We start from the raw sequence: 14599 nt of genomic DNA, 5'->3' as shown, positions 1-14599 counted from the left end.
GCAGGCCCACCCCTGGGTGCCCCCCGCCCTGCGGGGTGGAGTGCAGCCACGTGGGGACCCGCGCCCACGTCGCTGATTACAGAGCCCGCGCCTCGGGCTCCCTGGGCTCCTGCAGCAGATTAACGTTCCACGCCCCTTGCACACGCAGGATGAACCGAGTCAGATGGATCGATTCAGCAGCCGGTCGGAGCTGCTTTACTTTATGCAGGATTGATCCAGGTGACCCCACCTTGGGGCCTCCAGAAGTGCCTCTGTGGGAAATCTTCTTAATGGAGACTAATTGGAAAAGCCTAGAATGTCCTGGCTATGGTGGCTACGTCTCAACACTCGTGTACGGATGCCCAGTAACAAGCTCACGAGTGGCGCGAACGCAAACAAGGACACGCGCACGCCCCCCCCGCGCACACACGCACCGAGTAGCCGCCTTTCTGCTTCCCACTCGCCCGGCGGGGCCCACACGTTGCAGCTCTCCCTGCCCCTTGGATCAGCCACCTGGCCTCCACTTTGGTCTTTCTGAATCTACACCTCTGTCTTGGTCTGTGTCCAGTGTCTCTCAACAGCACAGAAGTTTCTGGAAGGTGGAGACTGAGGAATATGCCCACAGGGGGAAAGGGTTTATTTTTCATTTTACTTTTTATTTATTTATTTTGTTCTGAGAGAGAGAGAGAGTGTGTGTGTGTGTGTATGAGTGGGAGAGGGGCAGAAGGAGAGAGAGAGAGAGAGAGAGAGAGAGAGAGAGAATCTCAAGCAGGCTCCATTGCCAGTACATAGCCCGACGTGGGGCTCGATCCCACGACCCCGGGATCACGACCTGAGCCGAAATCAAGAGTTGGATGCTCAACCGACTGAGCCATGCAGGCGCCCCCACAGCGTTTAATTTTTAAAGAGCTATGACCTTAGTTCCAATTTCTTTCTGCACCTGGTTTCCAGTGGCTTCCCACTGCTCACTGGTCCTTTATGCCTCCATGTCTTGGCTCATGCTGTTCCCTTTGTCTGGAATGCCCTCCTCCCACTCTCTGGCTATTGAAATCCTGCTTGTCGTCAGGCCTCAATGCACTTCTCGTCAGTAAGTGTGTATTTATTGAATATCTACTGTGTGCCAAGCAAGGCCTCCAGTGTCCAGCCTGCACGAGTGGAGGAGGCCAGAACTAGCAAAGGCCAGCAAGATCCGGGTCTCGGGCCAGGGGAAGACCAGTATGGAAGTCAGACGTACGGAAAAATGCAGCCTTTTCACTCATCTAAGGTACTTTGTCCTCCGTTGCTCCTACACCATGGCGCTCGTCGTGCTGTGTCGCCCGGATCGTTGGCTGTGTCTCCTAGACTGCGCTCTGGGAGGCGGGACCAGCCCAGCGCCCAGACAGTGTTTGCTCTGCATTCGGCACCAACAGCGTATTTATCGCATGAGTGGATAAATATTGAAGGGAGCTGACTTCCTCTGGGTTCAGTTGCTTTATCCATAAATTAATTCAAATAGTCCAACAGCAAGCATTTGTTGAGCACCTACTGTGCGCAAAGCACTTTTGCCCTCGCCACTTAGGAAAATGCACCTGTATGATTACATCTGTTGTCTCAAAGAGTTTACGAGTCTTGTGGAAAAGGAGCCCTAATGAAACACGGTATTGCTACAGACCAAGCCGTGGGTCTAAATTGACACGATGCTATGCTTGGGCCCCATCGCTGACGTGTTGAGTTTCATGATTAATTGCCCGGAGACAAAAGCTTTCCTTATATCTCTGCCTTCTGTCCTAGCCCGGTTTTTGACCTGTTCTTTTTCTCTGCCCCTGGGCTCCGTTCAGAATTTCTTCCTTTAAACTTTGGTCCCGCAGACCATTTCAGTCCACCTTGATCGAACTGTTACAGACTGATTATTTGATAGGCGCGTGTCTAAGTAAGAAGAAAGTATAGGAGGTGTGTAAATAGCATCATAAAGCACGAGCACTGAAAGAAAGAGACCTTAAATATGACCCCGAGCCCTCTGGCGCATTATCTGAACACCTCTGGGGCTGGGGAGTGCGCTGCCTTGTGCTACTGGAAAGTTCTTATATGGGTAAAAACCAGCCTGGTCCCTTCGGGGCCACAGTCACTGCTGTCTGGCGTGGAGGCTTGTAATGGAGGCCAAGTGATGGACCCTGGGGATGCCCCGGTGCCGTGGGCTTGCAGTGTGTCTGCGAAGTCGGCCTTTCTCAGAGACACTGCTGGGGAGCTGGTGCTGGGCTAGAGCCCCCCACCCCCACCCCCGTGCCTTCCTGTGTGACTTGCTCACCTGGCTCATAAAGCCTGTTAGCTCCATCTGGAACTTCTAGAGAAATCTTTGAGGTCATCTGTGACCTCCCGGCCCCAGAAGGAGATAAAGTCTAACACCTAGATCTCCTGGGCTTTTTCTTTTTTTTAATTTTGAGGGGAGGGGGGCAGGGGGCAGGAGAGGGTGCAGAAATACAATAAAGCTCATTCAACTCAGAAACGGACAGGTGTCCTTAAGAGCCACTGCTTGGCAGGAGAAGACCCAAGTCTCCTGACTCTTTTTTTTAATTTATTTTGGAGAGAGAGAGAGAGAGAGAGAGAGACAGAGCGCGAGCAAGGGAGGGGCAGAGAGAGAGGGAGACACAGAATCCGAAGCAGGCTCCAGGCTCCGAGCCATCAGCACAGAGCCCGACACGGGGCTCGAACCCACCAACCTCAACATCATGACCTGAGCTGAAGTCAGATGCTTAACCGACTCAGCCACCCAGGCACCCTCCCCCCCGCCCCCAAGGCTCTTGGTTTCAGGGTGAAGGCAGGAGAACGCATCCTTACTCCTGCCCGCCTCCGTCTTCTGGATTTCTGAGTTGATGCTATTCATTCTGGAGACTATTCCTAAAGGTGCCAGGAAACCAATCCCGAGAAGGTCTGGGAAGCAGCCTGCATTTCTTCCTGGCCTTGCAGCCTGCGGCAGGGGAGACTCAGGGGTCCCATTCTGGCCGCTGCCAGACCGTACACGGAAGCCACATCCCTAACGGGATAACTGAGAAAAGGTTTCCTTGAGCTGAGAACTCGCACTTTCGTGTGCTGGAGGGAGTGGGGCTGGGCCCCGGGCCGGGCAGGCGGGTAGCAGGTGAGGCTGGTGCATGGACCCCTCTGGAAGGCCTCCCCCAGGACGCCTGTGGAGGGACCCGGCCAGATGGGCCATCTGCTCTGTGAGGGGGAGACCAGGCCTGGAGTTTCCTCAGACGCTGCCCCACCTCACTCTCTCCTCCTGGCCCTGCCTGGCTAATCCTTTCTGAAATCCCTTCCATTTCTCAAGGATTTCACTCCTTTCCCTTGACCTAAATGCTCACGGCCTGGCCAGAAGGTGGCCTCAGATCCCTGCCCCCCGCCTGCACCGCCCCGGGCCTCCTTCTCTCTGTCCCGCTTTGTCCATCTTCCCGGCCTTCTTTTCTGTAGCCTCCCTCTCGCTGTCCCTTCCCCTCCCTCCTTTTGGAGAAAGAGGGTTTCTGGGTAAGGACTCGTCCTCTCCTCTCTTGCCGCCTGTGCAGGATGGGCAGGGCTCGGGCGGCCTGCCGACGGGGCGTCCGCGGTGGGGAGGCAGGCCTGCCCCGAATACGTCTCTCCTTTACCGACCCTCAGTTTCTTCGCATAAAGGTGTTGCATTAGTGATGAAGGCCCTGTGCCGCTCTGACCTTCAGACTCTCTTTCTAATTGAATTTTCTTGTTTCCCTTTCCTGTCTTGTTTCCTTCTCTTTCAGCACCTCAGCCAAGGACACCTCAGCTCCTTCCTTCCTTCCTTCTTCCTTCCCTTCCCTTCCTCTTTCTCTGCTCCTTTTCCCTGCCGCTCTGCGGGCGTGGGGACGGCTGGGGGGCAGCAGGTACAGGGTCGGGCGGCGGCAGAGGGCCCGCTTCCTTTGCCGCCCCTCCCCGCCCCCCACACCATTCCCAGCACCTGGCCCCATCTCCCAGGCCTCTGGCTTTGTGACAGTCCTGGCCCCGGCCGCCCCCCTCCTCCCCTCTGTGTCCCCTGTCTGCACTAAGTCCTTGCCAGCCACCTGCCTCCTCTCCCGCGCCGCCCTTCCCTTCCCACGGAAGCCAGATTGAAATTCGGTTTTTCAGCAGAAATGTCCACCATTCCTGCCACTCCCCTTCCTGCTCCCGCTGTCATACCTGCTACGGCCAACCCCACTTGGGCTCACGGTGCCCTTGTCCTTCCCAGAAAACATTCTCAGGGTCCCCTGCCAGGGCACATTTGCATAGAGTTGTCAGATCAGGTCTGGCCCGGGTGTCGTTGGGCTGGCAGGGCGGAGGGGGCTGGAGGTCCAAATGGGAGCCGCGGTGGGGGAGGGGTGCATGTGTCTAGCTGCACCTGCCAGTGTCTTTTAGTTCGGGAGCTCACAGTCCTTGTGAGTGGGCCTGGGCTGACAGGTCACCTCCAAGACCGGGACTGCCCGCCCTCTGCCCCCCCTTCTCCCATCCTGAGCCTAGCGCAGGGGATGCGGGGAGGACTGGTGGGGCGTGCCTTGCAGGGGAAGCAAAGAGTGGTCTTCCTTCCTGTGCTGGGGCCCCATCTGGGTCTTCTGCACCACGGTCCTAGTGTCACAAAGCCACAGACTGCCCTCTACACCCCGTGGGGAGGCTGCCAGACTGGCCCGGCTGCAGGTGCACCGGCCCTCTCCCTCACAGTCCAAGAGGGACGGGCACAGAGCTGAGTCCTTGGAGCGTCAGCAAGGCCTGGCTGAGGCCCCGGGACAGCAGACGACGCTGCAGAATCTTAGAACATCACAGCGGGAAGGCCCTTGGGGTCCAAGCGTTCAGCTCCCTCTCTTTATAGTTTAAGGAAGCTGAGACCCAGACAAGTGAAGTGACCTCCCCAAAGTCACCCCGTTGGGTGGGGGCAGCGCCGGGACCAGACAAGCCCCCATCTCCTGACTTCCGGCCCACAGCGCGTCTGTCCCTCCCTGGCAGGGGCTGGGCTAGGTGCCCTTGTCTCTTTCAAGTTTCTGTCCTGCTTCTCCGTGACTAATCCACTGGCCCAGACCAATAAGCCCATGCTGCCCATCACTGGGAGTACCAGCCGGGGCCCTGGGGCCAGCCTCTGCAGCCGGCCTCTGTGGTCTGCTCAAATGCAAGGAAACCAGGCCAGATTGTGGCCACTTGTAAAATCCCATCTGGTCCCTGGAAAGATTCCCCTTCGGCTGTCCCTACCATACCCCGGCCTTGGAGATGGCATCAGGCTGGCTTGCCCAGGCAGACTGGGGGGAGGGAGGAGAGACGGGTTCTTCTGCCTGTGACTTGGCGTGGGGGTGGGAGGGTGGGGGAGGTTGGTGGGGAGGTTGAGTCAAGGCACCGAGGCCCCTGCTGCCCAGGGTGACTTTTTCAGGTCAGACCGTGAAACGAAGGCTGGCAGACAGCAGGGTGGGGCCGCTGATAGTCTGAATGTTTGCAGACTTGTCTGGGGGCTCACCCGGAGGTCCGCTCTCAGCCACACTTGAAGTTACCTGCTGGGAGCCTCCTGACCCCTGGTTCATCACCTGTCAGGGCCTCTCGAAAAAGCCACATCACATCTGGACGTTTCTGATTGTGGGCTGGACTCTGTGTCCTCCAAATCGGCAGAGCCACGGCCCTCGTGCCCCGGCAGCGGGGAGCTCCTGGCCCCAGGGTCCCGAGCCCCCTTCTGTCTGCATCCGCGTGTCTCTGCTCCCCGCGTCCTCGCTCTCTCCGCCCCATCCGGCACCCCTCCCGCCCTCCCCCTCTCCCTCCCTCCCTTCGGCTGCCTTCTCTCCTCTATCAAAGGTGCAAATCTGCCTTTCTCCTCTCCTTTCCCCTTGGCTGGCCCGGCCCCGGAGAATCATGATCCTCTTTTCTCCGTGAGATGAGAGAAGCCAACGGGAGGGCCACCCCCCCCCCCCCGCTGTTGTATTTTTCATGGAGCAGGAAGGGAACGGCTGGGGTTGGGGAGAGGGTCTGGGGGGGACGGTGGGCGAGCGAAGATGTGAGAGCAGGCAGCGGGGCCAGCGGGGCTGGAGGAGGAGTGCAGTGTGGAGAGATTTAGTTCCATCTGAAAGCTGTCGGTGCGAATCAAAGGCTTCCCTTTGAACCAGCAGCAATCTGGAGTGCAGAGCTCGGGGACGGCTCCGCCCAGGGGGCTCATTACTGCATGTTTGATAAATCCGGGGAGACAGGGCCCGGCCTCCGCCAGCCCCTCTCCTGCAGCCCAGCTTCCTCGGCCTCTCGTGTGCGTGGCCCACTCCCTCTCTGGTTCCTGGCTGGCCCGGCAGGCAGGGCTCTGGGAACACGTGTGCCGAGGCTCGGGCGCGGACAGGGGCCCGTGGGGTGCAGAAGCATGTGCCTGCATGCAGTTGTGTGAGAGGGCTGTGTGTGCACCGTGAACATGTGTGCAAGACGGTGTGTGTGTACCATGAACATGTGTGCAAGACGGGCTGTGTGTGTACCATGAACATGTGTGTGAGACGGGTGTGTGCGTGCCATTGAACGCGTGTGCGAGGCGGGCGTTTGTGCACCAGTGAACACATGTGCGAGAGGGCTATGTGTGCACCGTGAACATGTGTGCAAGACGGTGTGTGTGTACCATGAACATGTGTGTGAGACGGGTGTGTGTGTGCCATTGAACGCGTGTGCGAGGCGGGCGTTTGTGCACCAGCGAACACATGTGCGAGAGGGCTGTGTGTGCACTGTGAACATGTGTGCAAGATGGGTGTGTGTGTTCACCATGAACATGTGTGCAAGACAGGTGTGTGTGCACCAGCAAACACGTGTGCAAGAGGGCTGTGTGTGCACACCAGTGAACATGTGTGTGAGTGCGCTGTGTGCACCGTGAACATGTGTGCAAGATGGGTGTGTGTGTGCACCATAAACGTGTGCAAGATGGGTGTGTGTGTGCACCGTGAACATGTGTGCAAGATGGGTGTGTGTGTACACCATGAACACGTGTGCAAGACGGGTGTGTATGCACCGGCTAACACGTGTGCGAGAGGGCTGTGTGTGCACCGTGAACACGTGTGCAAGACGGGTGTGTGTGCACCAGCGAACACGTGTGTGAGAGGGCTGTGTGTGTACCGTGAACATGTGTGCAAGACGGGTGTGTGGCACCGGCGAACACGTGTGCGAGAGGGCTGTGTGTGCACTGTGAACACGTGTGCAAGACGGGTGTGTGTGCACACGTGCTCCGCATGGGACACACGTGCCCACAAGGAGAACGTGGTATGTGTCTGAGAATCTGTACGCTAGAGGTCACTTCCTAGCTCTGAGTCAGAAATGGGACTCGACCTCTGTCCTCACCAGGCCCAACGGGAACGGGAGGGGACTCCAGGGCAGGTGGCCTCTCCTGGCATAACTACCTCTGGGGAAGGCAGTGTCGCCTGGGAACGTGAGGGCTGAGGAGGGGTGGGGGAGGAGAGGGTCTCCCAGGGGGCGGCATCAGGGGGGAGGTGCAGAGGCACCAGGGCCCCCTTGCACGATGGCCAGTCTGTGCCAGGAGGTCCCAGCGGTGGTGAGAGTAGGGAAGACAGCAGTGGCCGGGTGGGCACGGTGACAGTCCGGGAGCCAGGTGTCCTGGCCCTTTGCTCTGCTCACTGGCCCCGCTACTCACCAGCTGTGTGGCTGCCGGGAAGTTGCTCTTCTCTGAGCCTCAGATCCTCACTGGGGAGAATATCGGCGCCCGCCTCATTGGGCGGTTTTGTACAGGAAGCGAGCTGGCCCCGGGGAGGTGCGCGGCCCGGGGAGGGGCGCGGTCCCGGGACTGGCACTTACAGGCAGGGGCTGTTTGTTATGACGGCTGCTGGTGGACGTTGGGGGCTCGACACTTAGCGTTTTGCAAATCGCTGAAGCCTCTCTGCGTGCCGCTGATGTCCTTCCAGCCTTGGGAACCGCTGCGTCCTCCGCGCAGGGGTATGCACGCGAAGCTTCTCCTGTGGCTGGTGACAGCGCGCAGACCAAGGCCCCTGTGGCTGCAGGGTGCTGGCCAGCCCCGCGTCGAGGAGCACGGCCCTCCCCAGAGGCTCACGGGATGATGCTGGAAGTCTGAGGCGAAACGTGAGGATCGGAAGTCGTGGATGGGCGCAGAGGGTCTCCGGGGCGGGGGCCGTGAGTCACGTGCATCCAGGAAATGCTTCTTGCGTATTCCTGTGGCGTGGCACGGTGCCAGCGGCAGGGGCCGTGCATCTGAGAAGGCCGAGTTCCTTCTCGTCTCTGCCACTAAGCAATGTCTGGGCCATAAGCGCCCTGAGCCTCATTTCCCTTTCCTCGAAAATGGAGATAGCAGCCACCGCCGTGCAGTGGATTATCAGGCGGGAAATGTCTGTGAGGCACCTGCCTCGGTGCCTGGTGCCTAGCTGGCATCTCATAATTGGGAGTTATCGTTATGAAGGGACATTGCTGGGACTGAAGGGACAAGGAAGGTAAATCAAAGCGTCTCTTTCTCCGGGGGCTCCCAGGAGAGTGGGAGAGACCGAAACGCACACACCAGTAACTTGTGATCCAAGGCAGGCTGTGAGAAGTGTTGTAGCCAGAAGCCCAAACAATGCGGGGGCAGAATGGGGGAGGGGCTTGGAGGGGGGGGCAGCGAGAGGTGGGTGGGCAGTCGGGGGGGGGGGTGCCCAGGGAACCTGAAAGGAAGGAGGCCTGGGAGAGAGGGGGGCGGGGAGGTGGAGGGATAGGGGTGCGTGCAGCTCTGAGCCCTCCTCAGCTCGGGTGAGAAGCACAAGCCCCTTCCCCCGCACCCCTTGTGCTCCGCGTGTCTCCCCAGCTGTTCACCTGCCTGCAGACCCCGGCGGGGGGGGGGGGGTCTCCTGTCCCGGGTCGGGGCACCTGCCCAGCCTCTCGGCACACACGTCTAAGGGGAAGAAGTGTGCAGAACACGAGAGGCCCTCTGCCTCTCCCCCTCCATCTCCGGGACGCTCCCCTGCCTTGGCCTGGCTCCGTGACTCTTGAGGTCTCTGTCACCGGGTCCTGCCTGCTGCCTTTCCCTGCAGACCCCGCCTCGGGCCTGTCTTTCCCTCTCCTGGCCTCCTCCTCACCAGGACCAAGTCTGCCCCTCGCTCCCCTCGGCCTCCGTGTGGGTGTCCTTGCCAGCCTCCCCCCAGTCCGTGTGGCCCCACGCCGGCCCCTCCCGTCCCCTGCCCTGTCTCTGCCTCCGCAGGAGCCTGACCGACACAGGCATGCTCTGCCTCCCTTTCCTTGATGGGGTCAGGGGGTGGGGCGCAGGGCGAAGAGTGCTTACTTCTTCGGAACACCTGCTGTGGGCCTGGCAGCCAGGCCACTGTGCTGGGACAGCACGGCAGGGGGCCCTGAGGGACACAGTCCAGCCTCCAGGAGCCCCCAGGGCTCAGGCGCAGGGGTGGGCAGCACAGTGGGAACCACACGATAGCAGAGGTAAGAAGTGAGCAAGAAGGGTTCTGAGGGCGAGTGGGGAGCCATGGAAGAGAAGACTTCACAGGAGGTGAGTGGGAGAGCAGGGTCCCCTCCCCCCCCCCCCCCGCCCCCGACCAGGCAGGGTGACAGAAGCCTGGAGAGGGCGCAGGAGCTGATGGGGGCAGCGTTCAGCCAGGTCGGGACAACCCGCGGGATCCGGCCTCTGTCTCAGACGCTGTCTTGACTGCAGGGGCTGCTTTGGGGCAGGAAAACGTGCGTGTGCTTTTCACAGGTTCAGGACCCAGGCTGCTCTCCCATTGAGTGAGATTCCCGAGACCTCCTCATCTTCCCTCCCCTCTGACTCTTCAGGGTCATTGCTTCCATCCCTCTGTCTCCTGGCTGAGTTGCTTCAAGTAGGCCTAAAGCAAAGCAGGTTTCACTCTTAGATCCCCGAATCGATGGGTGTCGCCTTCTCGGTCATGTCCCTGCTCCTGTCTCCGGGGTGCCTCTAATTATCCAGCTGCCAAGGGGCGGGGAGGGCCGTAGCCGCAGTGAGTGGGCCCATGCAGGGGGAGGTACCGGGCCTGCCTTATGCCTCACCCACGAGCCTTCACAGAAGGCCGGAGGCAGGCGTTATCACGCCTCGGTTTACCAGTGAGGAAGGGAGGCTCAGAGAGTGACTCGGCCAAGGTCGCAGTTAGGAAGTGTGGTGCGGGCACTGTGCAAACCTGCCTGTGCTCCTATGACCCCTGTGCTCCTAAGAGGGACCCTGCAGTCTGTGCCCAGACTTGTCGCTGTGCAGGCCAGCTGGGCTGGGGGGTGGGGGGGGGCACGCCCAAGCCACGGGCCCCTCCCTCCGGCAAGGTCCCCATCTGTGCACACGGCTTCACACTCCATCCTGCCGCAGCGTCAGCTTCTTAGTGTTTCCTGGAGACCTCGCTGGGAGTCCAGGGTGTGTCCGGTCACACAAGAAAGCTGTGAATACGAGTCCCATCTCTGAGGCAGGGTGACTTGGGCTCCGGGGCCAGGGCCGTGGGAAGGAGAATCGTGCGTGGGGGGGGGGGGGGCTCGCAGCGGGTAGCAGCACTAGGGAATGCGCAAAGATATGAATAAATTTGAATAATAATGAGGGCAATGCCTGAATTAATAATGCTCGCTGCTCACCTGACCCACGCCCTCCCCCAGGATCTCAGCACCTGCCGCTGGAATCCCTGGAAATGCGGGATGGATGGCAGGTCGGCAGAGTCGGGGGCTGCCCATGCAGTGTGCAGAGGGGCCCCGGTTCTAAGTTCCCAGCCCCTGCGGACCCCGGGAGCTGAATTTGTACACTAAACCGAGAGCAGAGGCTGCCTCGTTGTATTAAATCATACGCTGGCCATCACTCCCAGCCCTGCCCCCTCTCTCTCTCGGTCCCCTTTGTGTACTGCAAACAATGTGGGTGTCAGATGTCCAGGGGGACTCAGAGGGGGGAGATGGCACGGCCCTTGGCTTTGGAGGAGAGGTTTCCTTTCCGGTAGAATCGGTGGGTCATATGCCTCCACCCACCAGCTGCCTTCTTCCCCACGACAAAAACATGGGCAAAGACTCTTACAGTTTGGGACAGGAACGTCACGGACAGAGCTGTGACAGCAGGGCTGGGCGATGAGACAAGCTGTGTTTGTCCAAGGAGCTATGGGATCAATCCAGGAGGACTTCCTGGAAGAAGAGAATGTGGGGCCGGTTTGGAAAGAAGGGGAGAAACGGAGCTGGAGGCGGAAACAGAAGGGAGGGGATGAAACCTGGGGGGGGGGCCTGTCTCTGGTGGCTTCGAGGGAGGTCTCAGAATGAGGAGGGACAGGTTCCGTCTGCTTCCACAGAGGAGTGGAGAAGAGAGAAATTTTGGAAAGGGTTGGATGCGGGGAACCGTGGTCTCTGCGGAGACCTGGGAGCTGGGGAGGGAAAGGAGAGGGAGGAGTCCCCTGAGCTCTGGACCAAGCTGACAGATTGGGGACGAGGCCCGGAGGCCCCAGACCTCAGCCTCTGCCATCTCCCCTCTCCGCACAGCCCGGGCAGCCGGAGCGAGGTGCCCAGGCCTGCCCCGCCGGCCGGCGGGACCAGCGCTGGCTCACGGGGGTGGGAGCCGGTGGGGGGATGGGGGGGAGCAGCCGCAGTCCGATTCCCTGCTCCAGTTGGGCTCCACAATTAAAGGCAATTACGCAGCAGCTTCTCTAATCAAACGCTCCCGGCCGGGCGGCCATGTGTGGCTCGGCAGCCGGAGGGAGAGCGGGACAGTCACACGCGCGCTCGGCTCCCCCACGGCGGGCGGCTCAGCACGGGGCGCCGCGTCCGCGTGTCCGCACCCGTGCCCCGGAGCTGGGGGGGGAGGGGCAGGGGGCAGCCACACGGGGTGGGGCAGGCGAGCGTGCCGAGAACTGGGCTCCGAGGCTCGTCGCGGGCCCCCGGAGACCCAGGCAGCCTGTGGCCGCGCCTGCCCTCGCGCGCCCACTGCGTGCGTCCTCGGGGACGGTCCTGCGTGGCTGCGCACGTGTGCTACCTCACCGTGCCTCCTATGACACGTGCAAGGGTACTGTGGCACATCCACGCCCCGGGATTGAGGGGGGGTGGTATGACCCCGTCGTGGACGCGGCACGTGTCGAGGGGGGTGGAGGGAGGCAGCAGGTGGCGGGCCAGCCCCGGGAGCTGGAGGGCCGAGCCTCAGGGTCGAGGCCGCACTCTGCCCCTCGCTCCCCCTGCCGCTCTCTCCCCTCCACCACCGCCACCGCCACCCCCCCCCCCACCGCCTGCACCCTCGGGTAATTTCCTCGCCCCTCTTTCCTCGCCCCTCGGACCTCAGTGTCCTGCCTGCAGCACGAGAGGGTTGGCCCGGCCCCGTGCCAGGCCCTTCTGTAACACCGCGCCCCTCCCTCTGGCGGCTGAGCCTCGGCTCCCGAAACCTGGTCCTGTGGGCTGGGGAGGGGGCGGGGGGAGGAGGGAATCGGGGGGGCGAGCGTGTGCATCTTGGAGGGAAGGGCTGGGCTGCAGTAGGGCAGGGGCTGCAGGGTGGCCGCTTGCTGGAACCCCTTCCCTGCCGCGTGGCCTTACCCCGTGCCCGTTTATCTCCGCCAGGGACCCAGACCCGCTTCAGCCAGGAGCCGGCCGACCAGACCGTGGTGGCAGGACAGCGGGCCGTGCTCCCCTGCGTGCTGCTCAACTACTCGGGCATCGTGCAATGGACCAAGGACGGGCTGGCGCTGGGCATGGGCCAGGGCCTCAAAGGTGAGTGGGCTGCCCCCGCCCCCTCCCGCACAGCATCCAGCCTCTCCTGTCCTTGTGCCCCGTCCCCAGCACACGCTCCTGGGCGGCCACCCTTCTCTAGCTCCTCTCCGAGTCCCCTCTCTTGCCTCTGCCCGGGCGACGTCTGCTCAGAGGCCAAAACCCATTTTGGTGTCAGCCTGGGCACGTACTTCCCTACGCATTCCGGAAGACACAGCCGGTGCTGAAGCATACGTGACGATTCAGGAAAACACAGCCAACAGCCTCCTATATGACGGAACAAGGGAAGGCGCTTTGGGGAAGGCCTCCCGCCAGTGGACGAGCAGAAAGACACCTCGGTTCTTCTGCCTCTGCCGCCTGTGAGCTGGGCGGCCTTAGGAAAGCCGCTTCCCCTCTCTGGGCCTCAGTTTGCTGCTGTGCAAGACTAGGCGTCGTAGTCACGGGCTTATGAGTGGCGTGTGTGACTTTTGAACCAGATGAGAGAAGATGCTTCGTGAAGAGTCAGTCACTGGTCGCCGTAAGGCAGCATCATGACACTGGCACAGGAGGGGCCGTGCATTTCTGTTCTCTTTGTCGCATCCGGGGGCTGAGGTTGTTGGCGGTGGGTTTTGCGCATTAGTACAGGGAGGGGGGTTTGTCCATGCAGAGAGAGGGGTGGGCTGGTGGGTCTACTGGTGATAGAAAAGGAGAGAAACTCGGAGAGACAGATCAATAGATATGGACTGAGAAGGATCAATGTTCCCTGGACAGAGGGAGATAATGGGAGGGAGCCGCTGGGGAGCCCGGGAGAAGGGTGCCTGGGAGGGGGTGGGAGCCTGCAGAGGAGGGGGTCCGGAGGCTCAGGGGCCCACCTGCCACAGGGACCGTGTGGGTTAGGGGCTCCTTCAGGGCGCCGGAGGACCCTGCCTCGTCCGCCCCTCGCATCACGAGTGAGGGTGCGGCCTTGGCTCCCCCTGGCCCCAGGGAGCCCCATCTGTGCTGCGATGCCCTATATTTCCAGCACCCACATGCCCTCCCCCTCTCCCTCTCCTTTTCTCTCTGCTTTTTTCCCGCTCTTTTTTCCCTATTATTATGAGAGACATTTGTCCGCCAACAGCTCTGGAGATTTCTTCTCATCTCCCCCTTCCGGTGTCCCTGTGGCTCCTGCCCCAGGGGTGACATCACAGTGTCTCACGTGGGACCTCATCCGTCTTATCCGCTGTGTCGAGTTCCCAGGCCAGGGCAGGGGGGAGGAGGACCGGTCTGGGCAGGTGCGGCCCCCGGCATGGGGAGGAGGACCCTCGTGGGCCCGGGCGGTCCAGGCTGGTTCCCAGGCCGGCACGGGGTGGGGGGGCTCACCTCGCTCGACCTGTGTGTCCCTGCAGCCTGGCCACGGTACCGGGTCATGGGCTCTGCAGACGCTGGGCAGTACAACCTGGAGATCACGGACGCCGAGCTGTCTGACGACGCCTCCTACGAGTGCCAGGCCACGGAGGCCGCCCTGCGCTCGCGACGGGCCAAGCTCACCGTGCTCAGTAATGCCCCGGCTCCCCCTTCCTCGGGCTCTTTCCCCCGTGTCCCCTGGACTCCTCACTTCCCAGCCTCATGCCTGTCCTGCCCCCCCACCCCGGCCCCCAGATCCTTCTCAAAACTTCTCCCAAAGCCCAGTCCGGCAGAGGAGAGCAAAGCAGGCACGTGGGCCTCCCCTGGCGGGACTGTGGGTGCGTGAGGCCTGGTGCCCGGTGTGCCCGGCCGGACTAGGCTCTGCCTGCTGGACATAAGGCCCTGCCAGGGCAGAGCCAGGGGGGTGGAGACAAATCCCCTCCTGGCCCAGGCGTGTCGGTGCTCCCGTCCTCCCCCTGCTGCCTCCGGCCCCGGCAACTGCCCCTTGGGCCCCTCCTCCTCCTCACTCAGCCCCTACCCCGCTGCACCACACCGTCTCCTTTCCTCCCTGGGCACTGAGAAGCCCCTGGAGGCCCCTCAGGAGCCCCAGGGAGCAGGACTGGAAGGAATGAGCCCCAAGGGCTGAGAC

The 14599-nt window shown here is 61.4% G+C and overlaps 1 protein-coding gene across 1 annotated transcript in view; it reads left to right on the top strand.

Annotated features, from left to right (window-relative positions):
• KIRREL1 (kirre like nephrin family adhesion molecule 1) overlaps positions 1 to 14599 on the top strand; it is a 98268-nt gene that overhangs the window by 66501 nt on the left and 17168 nt on the right. Inside the window, exons 2-3 of the mRNA XM_042975729.1 lie at positions 12442 to 12591; positions 13953 to 14102. Coding sequence (XP_042831663.1) covers positions 12442 to 12591; positions 13953 to 14102 — 300 coding nt within the window. The remainder of the gene's footprint in view (positions 1 to 12441; positions 12592 to 13952; positions 14103 to 14599) is intronic.

The sequence above is a fragment of the Panthera tigris genome, chromosome F3 (assembly GCF_018350195.1).
Source record: "Panthera tigris isolate Pti1 chromosome F3, P.tigris_Pti1_mat1.1, whole genome shotgun sequence".
NCBI lineage: Eukaryota > Metazoa > Chordata > Mammalia > Carnivora > Felidae > Panthera > Panthera tigris.
Note: the sequence above shows the minus strand (reverse complement) of the source record. Positions and strands in the feature narration are given on the sequence as shown.